We start from the raw sequence: 23,853 nt of genomic DNA, 5'->3' as shown, positions 1-23,853 counted from the left end.
ACTTCTGTGGTATAAGTGCTCTCCAGTCTGTGAGTCACCCACCCAGCAGTTACGGGATTTGATTTTGTTGTGATTGCGCCCTTCCTACCGTCTCATTGTGGCTTCTCCTTTGTCTTTGGATGTAGGGTATCTTTTTTGGTGAGTTCCAGTGTCTTCCTTTCATTGATTTTTCAGCAGTTCGTTGTGACTCCAGTGCTCTTGGAAGAGGGAGTCTCCAATCGCTTTTTGATCATAGATTGGTATATGTTGTTGTCCCTAGCCACCACCTAGGTTTCTTGATGTTACAGTTTCAGTCTTGGGCATTTATTCCCACTGATTACATTTTGAAGCTTGAACAACTGTCTGATATGCCCAAATTTCTTTGTATTTTTCAGGCAAAGACTGCCACCTAAAAATGTTTACTACTACCGCTGCCCAGACCATAGGAAGAATTACGTGATGTCCTTTGCATTTTGTTTTGACCGAGAAGAAGATATTTACCAGTTTGCTTACTGCTACCCATATACGTACACTCGCTTTCAGCATTACCTTGACAGCCTGCAGAAGAGAAACATGGATTACTTCTTCCGGGAGCAGCTGGGTCAGAGTGTGGTAAGACCCATTCAGAAATGGGAAAGCTGGGGGAGGAGCTTAGCAATGGTTTTTATAGAATGCAAATAATAGATATTGGTGCTTTGTAGACTATATGCTCTGGAAATTTTAAAAATCATAGGTTTTTTGTGTAATATTTTGCTACTATTGCCACCAGGATGTCAAAGAATAGGATAAGGCAGATGTGTGTCCTTCTGAATGAAGCTGATAAAGCTCTCTAACAAAATACAAAAGTTCTGGTGAATCCCCAGAACTGTGAGATAAAAAGAAGGCTCTACTGGGTGTTACAAAAGGTGTGAAAGCATTTTATGAGTCTAAGCTTATGAGATGAAGAATAAATTTGCTTTTTAGTGAGTTTAACTTGACTGCAGTGTAGGTTAGCAAGTGGTGTGCAGTATGGTTGTGCTGTCCACAATGTGTTCTATCTCTGCCATCTATTAGTTCCCCAACCCTTCTTCCTTCCCCAGGTTTAGTTTTCTGGGTCTGGAGATTTCAGTCTTACATTCTATGTGTTTCCTATTGCTGACATAACAAATTGCCATGAACTTGGTGGCTTGAAACAACACAAATTTATTATCTTACAGTTCAGGAAAGTCTGAAATTGGCCTCTTTGGGCTAAAATCTAGATATCAACAGGTCGGTATTCCTTCTGGAGGCTCTAGGGGAGAATTCATTCCACTACCTCTCCCAGTTTCTAGAGGCTGCTTGCATTCCTTGGCTTGTGGTTCCCTTTCAGTCTTCAAAGTCAACATTAACTTATCAAGTCTTTCTCATGCTGCACCACTCCGATGCTGAATCTCCTGCCCTCCTCTTTCACTTATAAGAACACTTGTGATTATGTTGGGCTCACCCAGATAATCCAGGATAATATATCCATCTCAAGATCTTTAACTAAATCACATCTGTAAAGTCCCTTTTCTCATGTGAGGTAATATATTCACAGGTTCCAACGATTAGGACTTGGACATTTTGGGAGAGGGAGTGCATTGTTCTGCCTACCACACTTTCCTACTCTCTTTTCCTCTTTTTCTCCCTGCCCATCCCAGGATCTGAAAGTGTCCTTCACATTGGATGCATAGGTTTTGTTCTCTGCGGTCAGAAATACTTCAGTTGCTAGTAAAGAATATCTTCCCTCTACTCTAATCCTCTCCCTAACAGTGCTTCTGATGGGTGCCATGTATATCTGGTGCCTATATCTTTTGAACTGAGAATTGGGACACATGGTGTATGAGTCAGCATGCTAGTAGGAAACAGATGGCAGCCTCACATTAGGATAATTTGAAGAGAGCTTAATAAATGGGCTATTTACAAGGTGAGGGCACTGTGTACAGAAACCACGGGGTATAGTGCAGTTCCCTGGGGCTAGTAACAGCTCAAAGGGTGTGAAGGGATGAAATGGTTAACAGAACCCAATAGTAGAGAGTCATGCAGTGGGCCATCTTGAGTGGAACAGTGACCTTCAGTTGAGGAAAAAAGTTAGCCTGAGATGATCCCACAGGGAGGGAGCTGAGAAAAATAAGTACATAGAGCTCATTCTCTTACTTCCCGCTGATCTACTGCTAGGGGTCCCTACTGGCCAACGCAACTGGAAATCAGAGGGCAAGAGAGCCCACTGAAGTAATCCATACAGATAAGTTTCCCTGAACAAAGAAAATGATGGAGAAGAGCAGAGAGTGGTTGTAGAGAGCCAAATAGAACATATTAGTCACACATGGTCTGATCAACAATGTATTACTGCAAACAGTGAGATTATTTCAGATGGGACTGTTGGAGAAATCCTGAGACGAATGTTTGCCAGACATATGACTTATGATATAAATTAAGAGAGAAAGAGTTTCATTCAATACTTGTGACTTTTTAAGGGTGAGATCTGTTCGTTTCATTCTTGTGTCCACTCCAGCCCTATCTTAGATTTATGCCAGGCAGAATGTAGGTGTACATTGAATGGCTATGGAGTAAATTATTGAATGAATGAAAGAATGAATTAAGATATATCTAGAGACAATGTGAAGAGCTAAGAACATCAGAAAGCTGATAGGAGGAATAATAGGATAAGTGAAGCTTCCAATAACTAATATACAAAATACATACCTAAAATAACAGCTCATTAAATGAGATAGAAGTTTATTTCTCTTCCATATACAAGTCTAGATGTAGGCAATCCAGAGCTGATAGTGTGGCTCTGCTCCTCGAAACTCTTAGGGAGTCAAGTTCTTTCAGCTTTCTGCCCTGCCATCCCTGGGATGTGGCTCTCAAACTCAATGTCAAATGTGGAATTCTGTCACATCCATGTTCCAGGCAGCAAGATAAAGAACGTAGGGGAAGAAGGGAGAAGATACAGTATTGTGGCACTTTCACATTTATCCCATTTGATAGAACTCATATTCACACTTAGCTAAAGGAAGGATGAGAAATGAAGTCTTCATTCTGGGTGACCATGTTTCTAGCTAAAAATTAGTAGTCCTATAGATATGGAGGTGAATTAATATTGAAGGACATCCTGAAGTCTCTGCCATAAGAAGCTTGAATTATGTGTCCAGCTCTAATACCAAACTACTCATATGACCTTGAATGTTACTTCCCTTTTCTGGGGACAAGTTTTTCATCTATAAAATGAGAAAGTTGAAGTTGATAGGGGTTTTAAAATTATTCTTTGAGGAGTTCCTCAGTTAGAATAAAATAATTCGAGACCCCTGTCCTACTTCAGACACTGTGAGGGGTGCTGTAGGGATATATAATGGAGTATACAAGTCATGGTGTACTTCCAGAAATGTATTCCATACCAGAGGAAAGAAGACATTTAAAAAATATATATAATGTTTTTTAAAGTATATAATTAAGGATCCCATGAGTTGTTTAAAGAATTTATGGTCAGACTAAACATCATGGAGAAGATGGGCTTTACGCTGAGTCTTGAAAGATGGGTAGGATTACTGAATACAGAGTTGGCGAGAAGGTAGCCCAGAGAGCAAGAAACAGCCTGAGTCATTGCATGATGATAGTTGGTCGGAAGTCTGGTTTGATTGGAATAGGGAACCTTCCTACTGGAAGATAAGGATAGACAGGAAGATAAGGACCAAACTCTGAAAAACCTTGATTGTCATATTAAAGAATTATGGCTGTATCCTTTATTCTGATTCAACACACAGACACTAGGTCAGACACTTTATATGTACTATCTTTCTTGTTTCTCACAACAGTTTTGTGGGGTAGGCAGAATTATCCCAGTTTGGGGATAAATAATCTAAGGCTAATAAGTTACTTGGCTAAAGCTACATGGCTAGTTCATGACTAGGCCAATATTTAAACCCATGGCTTCTAATGCTGTGCCCTGGCACTTTGATGGACTCATTGCTCCTTTCCACATTGGGCCTACTAAAATAGATAGTAGATTTTGAGAAAGGGATTATACCTTATCCAAAGCTACATCTTAAGAAAGTAAAGTTAGGGAAGTGCAGGGTGTACCTCTGCTGGCTAAACTAGATTAGGGGAGCTCTGTGGGTTGGCTCCATCCCCCTGATCTGGGTCTCGAAGCAGATACCAGAGTCGTTAAGGCCTTCTGGCATACTCTTGCAGACAGGACAGTTCTCGGTTACCAGGGCGTTTGATGTGGCTTGTGTCTGAAGCCACCACTATAATTAGTTAATCCCTACTCCAATTTGGAGGGAGGATAATTACAAGTAGGAAGGCTAAACATGTCAACAGACAATTCTTAGAGAGAGCAGGCAGGAAGCAAGATTTTGAATTTCTAGTGCTGGAACTATTAATCACCATGGGCATAGCTGCTATTGCTACTAATTATATCATCCAAAATGGCATTTTATTTTGTTACTTACCAGTGGCCCTTTCTAACACCAGCAAACAAAATCCCTTTGTGCATACATCAAAGCCACAATCTGACATTTAAGTTAAATACATCATAGGAAAGGTCTTTATTTTCTTGTTGTTTTAACACCTTTATTGAGGTATAATTTACATACTATAACATTAACCCATTGTAAGGGTAAAATTCTGTGATTTTTAGTAAGTGTATAGAGTTTTACAACTATCACCACAATCTAATTTTAGAACATTTCATCATCCCAAAAAGTTCCCTTGTAAATCCCCACTTCCACTCCCAGCCCTAGGCAACTGTTCATCTGTTCTCTGACACTGTAAATTTGCCATTTCTGAACATTTCCTGTAAATGGAATCATGTACTATTTAGTCGTCTTTTACATTTAGCACCTTTCACATAGCATTACGTTTTTGAGGTTCATTCATGTTGTAACATCCGTCCGTAGTCCATTCATTTTTAGTGCTGAATAGTATTCTATTGAAAATATATACCACACTTTCTTTTTCTGTTCTCCAGTTGATGGACATTTGGATTGTTTCCAGTTTGGGGCTCTTATGAATAATGCTATTATGAACATTCATGTGCATATCTTTGAGTGGACATGTGATCACATTCCTCTTGGGTAGATTTCTAGGAATGTAATCATTGGCTCATATAAGTTCACATTCAACTTAAAAAAAAAACAAAAAACAAAAAATGTGCCAAGCTGCATTCCAAGTTAGTAGTGCCATTTTGCATTCCTACCAACAATGTAGGAGAGAGGGTTGTAGTTTCTCCATGTGCTTGCTAACACTTGGAATTACCTATATTTTTCATTACAGCTATTTTAGTGGGTATGTAGTGAAATCTCACTGTGGTTTTACTTTGTGCTGCCCTAGTAACTAGTTATGTTGATTATCTTATAATGTGCTTATTTGCCATTCATATATCTTCTCTGCTGAAGTGTTAGTTTAAACCTTTTATCCATTTTTTAAAAATTGAGTTGTGTTCTTATAATGAGTTTTGAGAGTTCTTTATTCTGAATGCAAGTCCTTTGTCAGATTCATGCTTTGCAAAATCCCCCCCTAATGTATACCTTTAATCTATACCTTATACCTATACCTTAATCTATACCTTTTCATTCTCTTAACCATGTCTTTTGAAGAATAGAAGTTTTTTTTTTTTTTTTTTTTTTTTTTTTTTTTTAAATTTTTTTTATTTAATTTATTTATTTATTTATTTATTTATTTATGGCTGTGTTGGGTCTTCATTTCCGTGCGAGGGCTTTCTCCAGTTGCGGCAAGTGGGGGCCACTCTTCATCGCGGTGCGCGGGCCTCTCACCATCACGGCCTCTCCCGTTGCGGAGCACAGGCTTCAGACACGCAGGCTCAGTAATTGTGGCTCACGGGCCCAGCCGCTCCGCGGCATGTGGGATCTTCCCAGACCAGGGCCCGAACCCACGTCCCCTGCATCGGCAGGCGGACTCTCAACCACTGCGCCACCAGGGAAGCCCAGAATAGAAGTTTTTAATTTTGAAGTCCAACTTATCAGTTTTTTCTCTTATGGATCATGCTTTTGGAATCTTATCTAAAAGCTGCCCATCTGAAGGCCACAAAGATTTTCTCCTATGTTTTCTTCTAAAATTTTTATAATTTCCACTGACATTTAAATCCATGATCCATTTTGAATTAATTTTTTATATATGGCATGAGGTAAGGGCCTTAAGTTCACTTTTTTTTGCATATAGATATCCAATTGTTGCAGCACCATTTGTTGAAAAGACTAACCTTTTACCCGTGAACTATCTTGGCACCTTTCTCCAATGCCTCTACTCAGTTTTTCTTTTTTCTTTCCTATTTTCAAGGCTAAATTGTCAGGGAGTCAACTCTGTGTCTGTGTAGGTCAGCTATGATTGGACTGAGATTGTGCTCATCTACTCTGAGTCTGTAAGGCTTCCATCCTCTGACAGTGGATTTGTGTGTGGGTATGGGGAGCACAAAGTTTGGGCAGTTTTCAAGTCTGCCCTGGCTTTTACTTTCCCTTTTGTGCTGTGTTCCCTGTGTGCATATGTGCAGCCTCAAGGTTGTTCATGTGTGCGCTGCTGCTTTAGGCTTCTTCTCAGGTCTCTGATGAGTCTGCACCCGGTCTCAGCCAGCGTATTCTTGTCCCAGCTATGCAACTGTGGGCCCTCCTCACTTGCCCACAGACAGTGCTGCTGGGTCTGGGCACTGCCTACTTCTCCAAATTAACTGAGTCCCTTCGACCATGACAGAGAAGCTGCCAATCCTCACAGCCTGGCCTGTCCTAGCATTCACCAAGCCTGGGGGAAGATGGAACCAATCCAGGACAGAACATCATATATTCCCATTCTTATTCCCTGAAGTTCAGCAGTTTTTAAAACATAATAGTTTTGAGATTGTTGTCAATTTGGTCGGTTTCCAAAGCACTGAAATGGTTGTTTGTTTCAATTTTGTCCAACTTTATATTTGTTTTTTGGGGATAGCATTTATCAATATTCTCATTCCAACATAGCCAGAATTAGATTTTAACTGACTCACATGAGTTTTTAAGTCATATAGCCCTTGTACTGTCAGACATGGTGAAATATGGCATTATTTTCAAATGCCATTGGACTAGAGGAACCCATAACTTGTGTGTGTGTGTTTTGAAAGTATTAGATGGAGAGAGTGATTCCCATACTTAGGGACACTTGCCAAAAGGAAGTGTCTAACAAAGAAAATAGTCTGATAGTGTATTTTAGGGAATCACTAGAAAATCATGTATATGAAAATAATATTGTCTAGGCTCTACCACTGGTTAGCTCTATGACCTTGGGAAAAACATTTCTCTATGGGCCTTAGAAAGTCAGACCAGATTATTTCAAACATCCCTTCCAACTTCAACGTAAATTATGGTTCAAATGTTGATGACATCTTTTTGTATGTTCTAAGTCACTCATTAGCTTGTTGTAATGTTGCCTCTCAATCTGCCCTTTATTTTATAACAGTGGTAGTTATTGAGTGCTTAGCATGTGCCAGACCCAATGCTATGACTTTTATATGCATCCTTTCACTCAGTCCTCCCAACACCCCTGTTATATGGTTAGTACTGTAATTGAATGCCTAACATGTAACCAGCTTGTCTAAGCTCTGGGGATACAGCAGTAAAAACAGGCATAAATACAAGCCTTCATGGAGCTTACATTCTAGTAGAAAGAGACAGACAGTATTGGAGAAATTAAATCAGGAAAGGAAATACATTTTGAGGAGAAGTCTTCACTTAGAAGGAAGCATTTAAGCTCTGGGCTATAAGTATTATCTTCTCCCATTTGCATTTTTAAAAGCTGAGATACAATGAGATTAAATAATTTGTCTATATCATGTAGCTGGGATTTGAAGCCACGCCTTTGTGGACCCCAAAGAATGGACTCTAAACCAATCCTGGATAAGGAAGTATTCTGTTCACATATACAGTTATTTACTAAATTCTTCCAAAGCCATTCCTCAATACTACAAATATCTAGTAAACACCTTCTACCTGTCAGGCTCTATATTGGGTGCTGGAGACAGAAAGATGAGTACAAAACACACCCTGCCCCTAAGAAATACTCCATGTACTGGGTGTCACAGACATAAAGGCTAATAATGGCAATGATGGTAAGAAACTTGATGTAATAGAAGTAGGAGGCAGAGGAGAGGCACAAGGGAGGAAATGAAGCATTAAGGAAAGAGGCATCTTGAATTGAGAATCAAAACATGGATACAGAGGCTGAGACGCCTGGTGAGTCCTGACTATTTAGTGTGGTTCCAAATGACAAGAGCACAGGGTCAGCTGAAGAACAAGAGGAATGGTGATTGGGAAAGAATGAGAGGTAGGTGGAGGCTGGGTCAGGAGGGCTTTGAATGCCAAACTAAAGAATTTGGACGCTATCCTGAGGGCAGTGAGGAGCCAGGCAGGAGGGAATCTGATCACTGTGGCACTTAACCCTTCCATCTCCAGGCTGCCTCTGCTGATGGCAGCTGATCTAGAAGTCAGGTTAACTCCTGCCTGTCTGTGCAGTTGGCTTTCCTTTTCTCAGGCAGAGATATTTCACAGGACAAGAGCACTAGGAGGAAAACTTTACTACCAAGACACACGTATAGTAATGATAATGTCATAGAAATACCCAGAAAAGCTTGTCTCTTTGATCTTAACATTTCACACAATTTCAGAGTTGGCAAAGACTATAGGGGTCACACTCAAATTTAACAAATACATTAGGCATTTACTATGGGCAAGGACCTAAACTGTATAGAACGGCATCTCCTCAACATTCGAGAAATATGACTTTTCAACCACTGTTCACGTACCTCTTGAGGCAGCCTGAGCTCTATCCCAATGACAAATAAGTCATACCATCCCCAGAAGGAGCTGCCTCCCTGTAACCTCCTCTCTTTGGTTCTACCACCACCCTCTGGGCCCACCCTGCATGTACTTGCTCCTCTAGCCCCTGGACAGGCCTGCAAAGATAGCAAGACAGTGGCCACAGCCCCCTCATGAATCTTCCCTTCTCCAACCTAATCCCTTTCTTCCTCCTCTCCTCCCTCGTAATTCTACATTTCTTCATATTCCATGGTTTCTAAACTCTGTACCTTCTTTGTTGTCCTCTAGACATGATCTAGGTTGTTAATTTCCTTCTTAAAATACCAGAACTGAATGTAAAACTCTGCAGGTGATCTAAGCATGCCACAGCAGAATAGAACCATTGCCTCTCTTGCTCTGGATCCTAGATCGCTAGAAATGTAGCCAGAATTTACGTTCGCTTCTTTTAACAATGAGGCCTTCATGTAGTAAATTTTTGTTATTGTTCTTTAAATAAAACTTATTTTTTATTTCTTGAATAGTCTTTTTTAAAATAAATTTTTATTTTGGAATAACTTTAAATTTGTAGAAAAGTTGGAAAGATAATACGTATAGAGAGTTTCAACATATACTTCACCCAGTTTTCTCTACTGTTAGCAGCTCAATATCAAAAAAACAAACAACCCAATCAAAAAATGGGCAGAAGACCTAAATAGACATTTCTCCAAAGAAGATATACAGATGGCCAACAAACACATGAAAAGATGCTCGACATCACTAATTATCAGAGAAATGCAAATCAAAACTACAATGAAATATCACCCCACCCCAGTTAGAATGGTCATCATCAAAAAATCTACAAACAGTGCTGGAGAGGGTGTGGAGGAAAGGGAACCCTCTAATACTGTTGGTGAGAATGTTCATTGATACAACCACTATGGAGAACAGTATGGAGGTTCCTTAAAAAACTAAAAATAGAACTACCATGTGACCCAGCAATCCCACTACTGGACATATACCCTGAGAAAACCATAATTCAAAAAGACACATGCACCCCAATGTTCACTGCAGCGCTATTTACAATAGCCAGGACATGGAAGCAACCTAAATGTCCATCAACAGATGAGTGGATAAAGAAGATGTGGTACATATATACAGTGGAATATTAGCCATAAAAAGGAATGAAATTGGGCCATTTGTAGAGACGTGGATGGACCTAGAGAGTGTCATACAGAGTGAAGTTAGTCAGAAAGAGAAAAACAAATACTGTATATTAACGCATGTATGTGGAATCTAGAAAAATGGTATAGATGATCTTATTTGCAAAGCAGAAATAGAGACACAGACGTAGAGAACAAATGTATGGATACCAGGGGGGAAAGGAGGGGGTGGGATGAATTGGGAGTTTGGGATTGACATATATACACTATTGATACTATGTATAAAATAGATAACTAATGAGAACATACTGTATAGCAGGGGTCCCCAACCCCCGGGCCATGGACCAGTACCGGTCTGCCGCCTGTTAGGAACCAGGCCGCACGGCAGGACGTGAGCAGCAGGCAAGCGAGCAAAGCTTCGTCTGCCGCTCCCCATTGCTCCCCATCGCTCACATTACCGCCTGAACCATCCTCCACCCAACCCCCCGCCAACCCCCGTCCGTGGAAAAATTGTCTTCCATAAAACTGGTCCCTGGTGCCAGAAAGGTTGGGGACTGCTGCTGTGTAGCATAGGGAACTCTACTCAGTGCTCTGTGGTGACCTAAATGGGAAGGAAATCCAAAAAAGAGGGGATATATGTATATGTATAGCTGATTCATTTTGCTGTACAGTAGAAACTAACACAACATTGTAAAGCAACTATACTCCAATAAAAACTAATTAAAAAAAAAGAAAGTTAAAAGATCGTATATAACCATGAAACATTTGTCAAAACTAATAAATTAACATTGGTACATTACTATTAACTAAACTACAGAACTATATTCAGATTTTGTCAGTTTTTCCACTAATATCCTATTTTGGTCTCAGGAACTGATCCAGGATACCACATTGGCCTATACTAATAGATTTTACAAGTATAATTGTGACCTCTTACACTTATCCTAAGTTTAAACTTATTGGTTTTAGTCCTTTGTTCTAGGCTGCTGTGATCATTTTGATTCTTGGATACTCTTATCTGCAACATTAGTGACATCACTCAGAATTTTTAAAGAATATATTTTTTAAGAGTTAGTTTAAGGCAAGGATACAAGTGTTTGTAACAGGATAAGACCTGAGACTAAGAACAGAGATCCATGTATATTACCAGATACTTCTGTGGAATGCCTAGTTTGACATTTTTATTTCAATCCCTGAATTTGATTTTGCTACTAACCCCAGTAGCATAAGTCACCTAAGTGAACAAGACTTTACTTGTCTCCAAGTCAACTCAATTAAATTCAATTTAGTTCAATTTAATTTAGAATCTCTTATGTACCATGTGCCATGATAGATCTAGAGATAAACAAAATGTAGTCCCTTCCCCCATTTCTCCATCTTGTCCATAAGGATCATATGTAAAGTTTTATGAAATGGCTAGTTCAAATCCATGATGAGTGAGGGAGAACCATATGGCAAAGGACAAAATTTAGAAAAAGGAGCAGTCTCTGGGGAAGGGTCTGGCTAGGTGGGGCTCTACAATGGGGACCCTGGGCAATAGGAACTCCCACCAGGACTCCAACCCCTTCTCGTGAGACTGGCTCCCAGATCAGCAAAGTCACAGTGAGAATGGTCTGGTGGCAAAGGGAACATTCTGAAAGCCGTATCTTGAAAGATTTTCAAAATCTAAGCCAAACTAAGAATCTGGGAGTCAGACCCTGCCCCCCAAAAAATGCAAAATCATAAAGCTGAAGTGAAGAAGATAGAGAACATAGTATAATCAGAGAAAGCCAGAAAGCTAGGTAAGGATGGAGAGGAGCACAGTGGATAAGTATAAGGAATTCTGGAAGCATTTAAGATATAGAGCTTGGCAGCTTCCATTACAATCCTTGTGTGGACTTGTGTGGAAAGGCCAGGATCTCAGAAAGGAGCTAGAGGTAACCGATGACCTTGTGGGCAGGAAACAAGAAACAGAAGGTAATACCACAGAAAAGAGGCTAGAGAGGCCAGCACAGTTCTGATCAGCATGATATCTTCAAAATAAGGTAGTCCCCTTCCGTTCTTTCTCTTCCTTCTCCTTTTGTTCTTTCTTCCCCTTTGAAGTAAAACATCATGGAGTTGCAGCTGGCAACATGACCAAACAAATGTATGAAAAATAATTACATTTGGCTGAGTTTTAAATTGAGTAATTGTTGGAAGTCAGTAATCTCAATTATCAGTCCCTAATCTACCTCTCAGGAGAGTTCTATGGACCCCCATCTGCACCAAACCTTGTTCTGATCAGACACTCTAAATTAAACAAGCTTAGTGGTTTTGGCTCCCTTCCAGCAGGCCACTTCACAAGTCACCACTCTCTTGGCATAGTTTTTACTATTCCCTCCAAAAAGAGTCCAAATTAATTGAAGGCAGATACATCCTCTCAGCATCCGGCTGAGGGGCTTCCAACCTACCCTACTGATGTAGGTGGTCCTTCCACTCTAAACCTCAGCTCTGGGCAAACATGGGCCTGAAGAGGAGATGTGGGGAATCTAGCTGGGTTCTCCCTCTGCTAGAACAAGTAGACACGTGTCTGCTATACCTCAAGCTGCAGAGGCTGACCCCGACTACCACATACCTGTTCCAAACCTGGGTTTCTCCAGTTCAGTGAATGCATCACCATCCTGCCTGTTGCCCATGTCAGAAACCTGTCCTATTTAACTCCTTTTTATTCACTCACCACATACTATCTGTCACCAGGTATGATCAAGGCTACAACTCAATATCCTTAGAATCTGTGTCTTCCTTATCTCTGCTGTGAGTGCCCTAGTTCAAACTATCCGGGTGTCTCAGGAAGTTACAACAGCTTCTTTAGCGTAAGAGCACAAGATGTGAGGTGAATAGCTTCCAGCCTCTCTCTCTCTCTCTCTCTATTCTACTCACACAGCTATGTCAGCATTACATGGCTGCCAGAAAGTCCCAGACCTCCTCCTAACCTTGTGTTTCCCCTCACTTCCTCACTGATTCGCTGGTACCTGACCAAGAGACAGAATAACCTCCCAGCTAGGTTGCCAGATGGCATCCTTCTTGCTAACAGATTGCTATTTTTAGATCATTCTTTCCCCTCCTTTTAAAAAAGACATCATATAAAAAGACATATTTTGAACTTTATGCCATCAGTCTATATAATCCACTACCACTTCTTATTGCTGTCATCTGCTCACTTCTTGGACCCTTCCCTCAAACATGGAGGACTTTGGTTCATAATTATCTTTTTCACTACCTTGCTGCCACCATGTTGAGTGATTTCAGTATCTGTGAAAACGACCCATTGAGCACCTGGCCTCTGTTTAAGCTAAGGTAACAAATTCTATCATGGTCTGCAAGATCCGGCATAATCTGGCCTCTGCCTGCTTCTTCAGCTTCTCTCATACCCTCTTACTTTGCTGTTCATGCCCTAACCACACTGGCCTTCCTACAGTTTTTTTTCTGTGAGCCATGGATTCTCTCCCTCACTTGCATACACACTGGCCCTCTACCTGAAATGTCATTTCTCTATGGTCCTTTGCCTAACTACTTCCTATTCTGCTTTCACTATCCAACTTGAACATCACTTCCTCATGGAATTTTTCCCTGATGCACTGTTCCCCAGACTAGTTTGAGAGCCTGTTTCATGCATCTATAACATACTGTTTCCTTTTAAAATGCTTATCACTCTTCTGGTTGTTCATTCAATATCTGTCTTCTTCTGGTCATAGATTTAGGGAATATTTTTGTATTTAAGGTATGAATAGGACTAGGGGCAGGTGGAGAATTTGTGCTGTTGCAGCCAAAATTCCTTCTTGGTACCTCACTGTGTGGTCATATTTTGTTACGTCCTCTGAAGCACATTTCCATTTTGTTGAATCAGAAGGTGTATAACATTAGGGCCCAAGGTCATTTCTTTTACGTGAGTCATAGAATGTGAAAGCCAAGAAGAATCTTGCGTGTCTCTAGTTCTGGGGTTTTAAAACCATGCTCCCTGTATCTCTAAGGAAAGATCTGGGCTCTGAACAGTACCTTAGGGGTCACTGAGGAGGGGGGGGGAAAGAGGGGCTTCTAAGAAGTCAGGGCACTGGCCTCTCTTGCCCTCCCTTGCCATGCATAACAGTGCAGCCCCTACTTACTGGCCTTCCCCTTAGACAGTTTGAAGAGAGGACTCAGCTGCTAGCAATGTTTGCAAACTTATCCCTCTTTCTACAGCTGGAGACATTGGGGCCCAGAGAGGGGCAGTAACCTCCCCGAGTCACCCAGTGAGTTAGTGGGACAGCTCTAGCCAGAAGCCCCGCTGCTGACCCATAGGTTGTCCACTGCGGTCCACTGCTTCTCACTCCCAGACCCGTCTGCAAGCTTTGCTTGCTTCTCTACTCTTTCTGCAGACATTAACTGAGCACCTACAAGGCAATGAGGAGGAAATTAGATGCTTTAATCAGTAGTGTGAGCTACATGGGTTAGCACCCTGACTCTGCCACTCACTAACTGTGTAACCTCTGGGCCTCTGTTTCCTCATACATTAGTCCTCCTTTCAGTAGATATCCAGAGAAACCCATTATTCCGTCATAATTTAAGTAAAAAGGTCATGAGGCCTAGAGCCATAGTAGGATTTGAATTTTGCTCTGCCCCTTCAATCTTTCATATGTCAACTTCTCTAAGCCTCATCTGCAAACTAGGCATTGTGATTTAGCTTCAGGGTTATGGTCACGGCAAGAGGCTTCTAGTAGATGTTAGATAACAGATGTGAAAGTGCCTCCTGAGTTGTTTGTTATTACTTGGATACAATGCATTTGTAATACCATATTTCCCTTACCAGACTCTAAGCTCCCCGAAGGTATACAATTTGTCATATTAAAATGAGAACAGGTAACATTTAGAGTACTTACTACATACTAAGCATATTCTAGGTACTTTATTATCTCACTTAATCAGCTCAACGACCTTATGAAGCAGGTACAACTATTATCCCCGTTTTGCAGATGAGGAAACTGAGGCATCCTACTCATAAGTGGTAATATCTGTATGGAAGAAACCAAGGTGTAGGTGATTGGTGAGGAGTGGGAAAAGAACTTGTAGGAACATGGAAGAGTCTCCTAACTCAAACTGGGGAATCAGAAAGAACTGTATAGGTGAGGTACTATTTAAGGTCTCTTTTAAGACACTTAATGGGTGAGAAGGACTTTGGTGATGTGGTAGAGAGTACGAATTGGAAAGATATCTAGAAGGTCATGCTCAAGATTGGCTGAATGCTGTGGAGAAGGAGGTTTGGGAGTGCAGAGAGGAAAGGCCTGGGTCTGTCAAAGGAAACAGTTTGGGGAAAGCTATGGCTGGTGGTGGGTCCCAGGATAAGTCCCCAGTGCTAATGCCACTGCTTAGAGCTCCCTTGGGGATCATCCCTGCCTAGAATAAATCACCATCCATCAATATAAAAAGGAAAAGAGAAGGGGGAAAAAAGGAATCAAAATCATCATCAACTAGTTCTGACATTATCTCTTGGCATTCCTAAAAGACAAAAGTGTTACAATGACAGTGGTTGGAAACTCAGAAGAGTGGTCACGGTGGGTGACTTCTTAAAGGCTCTTAGGGAAAAGAAAACAGAATCAGTTGCAGATCATTATTACCCATTTCCTAACAAAAATGTCCTGGTGCAGGGAGACTTGATAAATGAACTCGACATTTTCCTAGAATCCTATTTCCTAGCATTCAGAAATATTGTTCTGGTGTTAAAAAAAAAAAACCAAATCACTGACTACAACTTTTGGCCTTTTTTAATTTATTGGCTTAAAGAAGGTCTCATAAAGGTAGGATTTCAAAGCAACTTGCAAAATGATTTTGATTCAGACTCTGCAATCTTACTTTCAAGAAGTTCACTTTGTATTCCTTTTGGTGACTGTGCCGGCAACCAGTGACGGCTCGGGAACAATATGATGGGACATGTTGTTTACAGTCCATAGCAAGGACAAAGCACAGGCCTGGCAAAGGAGGGGTATGAGTCACCCCACACCATTGCAGTTGAAATTGGAAAATACAGGTGAGATTTGACTGATGGCCAGCCCCAGGCTAGAATCTGTGCTCCTTCTCAGAGCAAGCTGTTGAACTTCCCAGGGAGTCCTTTAGCTGGCACGGCTGAGGTTGCAGTAACCCTCTCCCAGGGCTCTGCTTGTCTCTGTAGGATTGTTACCAGAGGTAGGAGAGGAGAGGTGGGAGGGAAATGGGTCATGAGCTACCTGCCAGGGCCTCCCGGTGACTGGACATTCTCCCAATGAGGCTGCTGCTGCGGTTGCCTTTAACACTGCTGACCGCTGCTTTCTCCCTTTCCTGTTTCCCTGTTCTCTTTTTTATTGGCCAAAAATATTATTTAAATGTGCATTTATCTGTAAGAAGTAAAACTATCAAATTCTTAGAAGAAAACATAGGAGTATATCTTTGTGATCTTAGGTGAGGCAATGGTTTCTTAGATATGACACCAAAAGCACAAGTAGCAAAAGGCAAATTGGATTTTATTAAAATTAAAAACTTGTGCCGCAAATGATACGTCAAGAAAGTGAAAAGACAAGCTACAGAATGGGAGAAAATAAGTTCAAGTACGAAAAGCCCAATTTAAGTATGGGCAATGGATCTAAATAAACATTTCTCCAAAGAAGATAAATGGCCCATAGGACATAAGGGAATACTCAACATCATTAGCCATCAGGGAAATGCAAATCAAAACCACAGTGAGATATCACATCCCAGCTTCTACACTGTCTATAACAAAAGAAGACAGATAATAACAAGTGTTGGGGAGAATGAGGAGAAATTGAAACCCTCATACATTGCTGGTAGGAATATAAAATGGTGTAGCTGCTTTGGAAAACATTTGGTAGTTGCTCAAAATGTTAAACATAGAGTTACTCCATTACCCAGCAATTCCACACCTAGGTATATATTCAAGAGAACTGAAAGCTTATGTTCACACAACGACTTGTACATGAACATTTATGGCAGCATTATTCATAATAGCCAAAGAGTAGAAACAACCAAATGCCCATCAGCTGATGAATGGATAAATGTATTGTATATCCATACAATGGATTATTATTCAGCCATAAAAAGGAGTAAAGTACTGATACATGCTATAACATGGATTTTATTCCACTTTGTGATTGTTCAGTTGCTGGGTTCACCAGTAAGTTCTCAAGAATTTTTTGTTGCATAGATATATTAATTCACATCTCTCTTTAAAGGAGAAACTGCTGAAAATGTTCAGATTCCTTCTTTGCCTTCCCAAAGAGATATCATTTCAGAAAAGGAAACATAAAAATCCCACCTGTTTTCTTTACTGTGCCTTGGATTGGATTAATTTATTAAATGTTGGACTTTTTTCTAAATTATTTAACTTCATCCCCCAATATAATTTGATTTCTCTGGCTTATTTACCAAACTTTGTCAATAAAAGACAGTTATTTGCTAAAAAGAGAATAGAGGTATTGTCTTCTTCATATTCTATTTTATAGGAAAGGTAGTTTCTAGTGTATTTCCTACATTTAAAGTGGATAATAATAAGATATTATTATGTACTGCAGCCATTTGAATTAGCCTTCTCTTTTTCATTCAATAATATTCATACATATTTAAAAGTTTCCTAACTTTGTCTATCTAGGTCAGCAGAGTATTACCCAAGCTTGATATTGTTTGTCCAAGCTGACGTTTTACAGGAGTTGGGGGAAGATACATGGCGGGGAGTTTTCATCTCTTTCTCTCATTCATGATGCCTGTACTGCAAGTGGCTGAAGTCATACAAGTTTAGACCTAGAAAGACCCTGAAAGATTAGTTTTCTAACACCTTCTTCTCCCAGTTGAGGAAGCTGAGGCCTAAGAACAGAAGAGGTATGTAGTCTACGAGAGTATGATCTTGATTTCCTGATTGGGAATCTTACGTTCTTTGCATTTCGACAAAGAAGAACGCTTTTAGTCATGTTATCTACCATTTTCTCCCCATACACTATGTGTCAGGCTCTGTTTTCACCTTATCTCATATAATCATTTCATCTTTAGGACTACCAGTATGTTGCTATTGTTATTCCCCTACACAGATGAAGAAACCAGGGCTCAGATTAACTTACTTGCCTGAGCTCACATAACTAGCATGTGGTAGAACCAGGGTTTTGTACCCAGGTTTGTCTGACTTCAAAATGTAGGCTCTGTATTCTGCATGGATCCTTTTACTGACTACTCTGTGTTACTGTGGGGATCTAATAGGACTGTGGAAGCACTCACTCGGAGGTGAGGAGGCCTTTACTCTCTGGAGTCTCCAGGGTTCCTTCTCAGGGCAAAGCTGCCTCTTGGGGCTCTATTTTGCCTCCTTCCTGGCTTGCCTCATGACCCAGCCTGCCTTCCTCTTCTCTGTGACCGTGATCCTACCCTTGTTCTCCTGGGCTTCCTGCCTTTAACTTACTTGGGGAGGCCGATTCAGTCCTTCTAGCTTCTCCACATCTTTGCCCCCCAAAACAAGGCCATAGGCCCTCTTCTATTTTGGGTTTTCTGTTACACCCTGCAGGTACAGACCTGGGGAACAAGGTAGCAGATGAAGGTACAAGCAATGATGAGGCAAGGCTCTAGATTCTCTTGGTGTTCGTTCTTGCTCTGGGCTCCTGTTCCTCCTTAGTTGTCTCTGAGTGTGTGGAGCTCATCTGGATGCCGTTCCCTTAGCTCCACCCTTCCTTACGTCTAGGAAGGCCTCCTCCTCCAGGAACCTCCCTCTGTGCCATCTGAGGGCCTGAATATGGTCAGGAGGAGTGATAGGTGTGTTTCCATCTCTGAGATCTTCCTCAGTACTGGAGCCTCCCACACGTAACTGGGTCTCTGCCCTCTCCAGCCCTGCTCTGCCCAGGAATGAGCCTCTTTGGTTATTTCTTCTCAGAACTGATTAGGTCCAACTTGGACAGACGGTCACCTGTCGAGGGTGCCACAGAGATGGGGAGGGGACTCCTATCCTGGGATGAGGAGTGTGGCTGAGGTTCCATGGAGTCACCTACAGCCCTAAGGGTTTGTAATTTTGTAATAACGGATCTACACTTTCTTTGAAGGCTTGACAGTACCATGCCCATGCGAGGAGGCATTATGATTAAATGCTGTTAGTGGTGACAGTAGTGACGACAACGGTCACAGTAGTAACAACCACCATGCCTCTCTCTCAAATGGAAACAGAATGTGGAGGTTTTGGAGTCAGATCAGCATTTGAATCCCAGCTTCACCACTAATTCATTACGAAATTAAGCAACTTACTTCACATTATTCAGCCTGTTTCTTCACCTGCACATTTTGGAAAAATAAACCTTTAATTTTCATGGCATTTGTCAGGAGTAATGTAAAACAAAGTTAAAATTTATTGAGTGCTTATATGTGTCACACGAAGTGAAAGCTAAGCTCTTGGTATGTAAATATCTTGTATAATTCTCACAACAACCTTTTGAGACATATTCTGTTACTCTGTCCCTTCTGTAGATTGAGAAACTGATGTACAGAGAGATTAATTAACTTGCCTAAGATCACATGGCTAGTAAGAGGTGGAGCTGGGACTTGGGATGTAAGCATAAATAATTTGTTTCAAAAGTCTGTGATTAAAAAAAGATCAGGTCTATAAATCAGTTGCCATATTGCCTGATACACATTAGTTTCTCAATTGGTAACTGTAACTTAACAGTGTATTGAATTTCTAAAGAACTACACAAATGCAAAGTGTTTGTTTTTGTTATCTTTAAGACTTTGTCTCATCACTTAGTAAACAGTGCCTAAAAAGCTGTGTTTACAAGAGAAGGGAGTGAGATTTGGTATTTATGTGCTTACTACCATCAAAGTAGACAGCCACATTTGATAATCTTGGCTCCAGTTGGTTTATTTTAGGAGACCTAAATTATTCACTTGGAATGTCTGTACTGATTACATTGACCACAGGAAAAAATGCCAGCACAGCCTCCCACTTCAGCTGGCTGTGGGTCAGGCTGGTCTCAGAGGAGAAGCAGCTTTCCTTGAGGTGGGGCCTCCTCATGCAGATGTCAGTATGTGTGTTGGGGGAGAGAAAGGGGATATGTTATTGTCCCCAAGTTATGTGCTATTCTGAAACCCCTAGAAGTCTCCTCAGGACAGAATTTACCCTCATATGGCATGTAACTAGTCTCTCGTCCAAGAGCAGAGCTTTTCCACAACATCCCAGTGGGTGACTATCCAGGCTCTACAGACATGCATTAAGGCATGGGGAGCTCCCTACTCCCCACAGCAGCTGTTCCCACCTCAGACAGCTCATGTCTCCTGTTCTCCTTCTGTGGAGCCAGGGAAGGAGTCATTGGTGGAGTTTTAAAGACACAGTCAAGGGGCCTGAAAGGCACACAGAGAAACTAGAATGGAAGGAAGAGCCTAGGGTTTTGTTTTGTTTTGTTTCTGGTTGTGGTGCGATTGTCAATGTACGGGCCAGTGAGTGACGAAGTCAAACTAATTTTATATGATGTACACTTGGGCTGCTGCGTGGAGGGTGGCGGAGAACACTGTTAGGGAGTTCTCTAACAAGTAAGACAGCAGTAAGAAAAATGAAAAAGTGATAAATTCACAAACAATCTTGGAGTTAAAATTCACAGAACCTGTGGTTAACTGAATATTATAGGTTAGGGAAGAGAGAAATCAAGCATTACGTCTACGTGTCTGGCTTCTTTGAGCTGGTGAATGGCAGAGCCACCAAAATGGGGAAGAAGGCGATTCTGGGGAATGTGTTAGGTTCAGCCAGAACATTCAGTATCCAGAAATGTGTAGCAAACTCACATGTATTTCTAAGAGGTTCAGTCGTGTCAGGAAGAACTTCCAAGCAACAGTTGGTATTGGAATCAGGTGGGTGATGACCTATAGCTTCTCCCCTCAGTCCCTCACCACTCTCTGGGGCCTGCAAGCATGCTCCAGTCTCTAGGAGAAGAGACGGTAAGGCTCTGAGGTGGGGCTTTCCAGGTTTAGGTGGAGACTGACCTTGTATTTCAAGAAAGGCACTGTGACCAACTCTGACTCCATTGGCGTGTAAGGATCAGGGCCTCACTTCAGGTGTGTGCTCTAGCGTAAAACAACAAGATCCCAACTGTAGGGAAGACTAAGCCTGCTTCTGTACTCCCTGCCTTGTCAGGACTGGCCCGGGAACTGAGCACACCTAACCTTCCAGGTGGAAACAGCAGTGCCTGCAGAATCATAGTGGAGACTGGGTGAGGCAGGGGCTAATAACTTTTGCCTCTTTCTGCTGTCCCACTTGGTAACTTCATCCTAGATTTGCTGCTTACTTGGTGTGCTTTGGTGTAACTGCAGCTCCTCAGCTTGCCGTGTGGGAAAAGACAAGGCCTGCGATACTGGTGGAGGGATGAAAGAATGAGTAGAGCTAAATAGGCAGAACTGCCTCTACATTGTCTTCTCAGAATCCCCAGTTCCTAAATCCATACTTTTGGGGGTCCCTGCAACACTTGTAGCCTGTGGCCAAAAGCATTATTTGTAGTTTCCACAGGATAATCGCTCTATTCACTGCCCTGAACCTTCTCTGGAAGTTGCTGTGTATCCATGTTGTCCATTCATTTGTTCTTTAAATTCTTTAACTCAATATGTATTGAGCTCCTATCGTATGTCAATCACTACTCTATATACATGATACAGAGGTAGCAGTTGTGAGTAAAACAGACACGGTCTCTGCCCTCCTAGAGTCTAAAGTTTAGTTGTATGGTGGACGGCCGGAGCGGATGACTGGATGCCGGAGGGATCCGTCAGGGTTTTTCTGGAGGCAGAGAGAGGTAGGTTAAAAATGGATAGGGACTTTGCATCCATTGAAAGCCTAATGTAAGCCAGGTGCTCTAAACGATTTACATGTATTATTCCACTTAAACTCCCAATAACTCCATGAGGTAATATTACCCTATGTTAAAAATAGGAAACGGAGCATCAGAGTAATACTAATTTCTTAATATTACATTGCTACTGAGCACTGATATAACTCAGACTGACCTGACACTAAACCCTGTGATGCTTCCACTGCATCACACCACTCTTCTACAAGTCATCCAAGAAAGTCCAAGTTATATGCTCTGGGCTGACTGATCTACCATGGCTCTAAACTAAGGTTATGCGACCTGAGGTTCAAGGATGGTTTTTAAGGGATGCTCAAATTCCGCAACGCTAGATGCCGAATGTTGTATATGTACGTAGAGGATTTGTAATTTCCACCAAATTTCCAAAGGTGGCTATGACCCTGTATACATCAAGAACTGCTACCTATCCCATTCTAAGCTTCTTCCTCTTCCTCTTATGTCCACCTGCACGTGGCTGTTTGTCATTGAAGAGACAGTGTAATATGTCTTAAAGACCTTGGAACTGCCATATAGGAGTTCTTGACACCAGCCCCAGCCATGCCGCTGACTTGCAGCGGGCCTTTTGCAAGTCTCTTCTTCACAGTGAGGCTTGCCTGTCAGGACACTGTGAGCCACATGTGGTCCTGAAGACAGTGTCTCCCAGCTGGACTGCAAGGCGCGTTGCAGGCGTCGGGCACTTGGCAGACCCCAAGTGGCAGTGTGCAGAGTGACAGGCGCTGAGACCGACGGTGGCAGCAGGGAAGGCAGATCCCTGCTGTCAGGGCTCACTGAGAGGCCTGTTTGCCCAGTCCCTGTAGGGCATGAATAATTCTATCAGACCCTGAATCCTTAGGTGGACAGCCTTTTAGGTCACCTCCTCCAACCTTCCACCCAATAGGAGCCAGGAGATAGGCCCGTTGGTGCTGAGTCTGTCACCTGTGTCTTTAACGTGACTATGGCCCCAGCTGGAATGTGCTTTCTTCCTTTTGCAATGTCAAAATGCCTGAGTTCTCAAGTGACTGAATCAGTACTAAATATTTAATGCACAAAGTCAGCCTTCCTGGGGCCTTTGATCTGAAACTTCTTAAAAACATCTTAAAAGCCCTTCAGAAACTGGTTAGTATTTCATCACAGTCACTTAAAATAGATATATTTTATCAAAACATCCTGTCAGAAACCCTGGAGGCAGGATGACTAACCCCCAGCGATTCTGACAGCACTGCTTCCCCACATTAGGCAGCCAGTGTCTCTGGACAGCCCCGCCTACACATGGAGGGCACAGCTGTCACAAGCATCCCCGATGGCTCCAAGGCAGCAAGCAGAGGAGGCGGCAGGGCTTGTCAGAAGCCTTGGGAGGCTGCATCAATAACACCCCCGTGAAGGGAATGAACGTTTATTGAGAGTTTGCCACACACCAGGCCCTTACTTGGGCTTCTTACTTGTTGAATCTTATGGAATATTCACAACAGTCCTGTGAGGTGGGTGGTGGTCTTTCTGTTCTATCAGTTCGGAAACTGAGGCTCAGGGGCATACGTGACTTGCTCAAGGTCACAGAGCGGAATTAAGATTGCAACCAGGTCTAGCTCAAAAGCCTGTTTTTCTTTCTTTCTTTCTTTTTTCCTTTTTCTGCCCCATTGAGGTTGGCTCTTTCACTGAGGACTCTCAGTTGTTTCTTTTTTTAAAAAGAAAAGATAACATTTAATAAAATTATATAACTAGTACATGCTAACACAGGAAAGGATAAGGAAGAAAGTAGAAATCACTTGAAATCCTACCATCTAGATAACTATTCATAATTATCTCTTGAATGATGGCTGTATTTATTTATTGATATTTTGCCACATTCCAATAGTTTCTTTATTAGTCACGCAACACAACTTTCTCAATGCCCTACCATTCCCCCAGTGTTAGATAGGGGAGAAATGAGGGAAGAGAAGTGTGTCATGCCCCTTTCCTCCACTGCCAACCTGAGGGGGTGAAATCAATTCCCAGAAAACCCCACCACAATGAAGAGCTAAAGTAGGCCCTGGACTGGGGCAGAGGGTTCTGTCCTATTTCAGCCGCTGGCCAATTTGATGACCTAAGGAAGGCTACTTCGGTGAATTCCTG

General features: G+C 41.8%; 1 protein-coding gene across 1 annotated transcript in view; it reads left to right on the top strand.

Annotated features, from left to right (window-relative positions):
* The window catches only part of AGBL4 (ATP/GTP binding protein like 4), a 1,270,110-nt gene that overhangs the window by 730,191 nt on the left and 516,066 nt on the right, over positions 1-23,853 (top strand). The window contains exon 5 of the mRNA XM_036855931.1: positions 375-591. Within this exon, the coding sequence (XP_036711826.1) occupies positions 375-591 (217 nt within the window). The remainder of the gene's footprint in view (positions 1-374; positions 592-23,853) is intronic.

This window comes from Balaenoptera musculus, chromosome 1 (assembly GCF_009873245.2).
Source record: "Balaenoptera musculus isolate JJ_BM4_2016_0621 chromosome 1, mBalMus1.pri.v3, whole genome shotgun sequence".
In the NCBI taxonomy this organism is placed as follows: Eukaryota; Metazoa; Chordata; class Mammalia; order Artiodactyla; family Balaenopteridae; genus Balaenoptera; species Balaenoptera musculus.
This window is presented reverse-complemented; position numbering and strand designations above follow the sequence as displayed.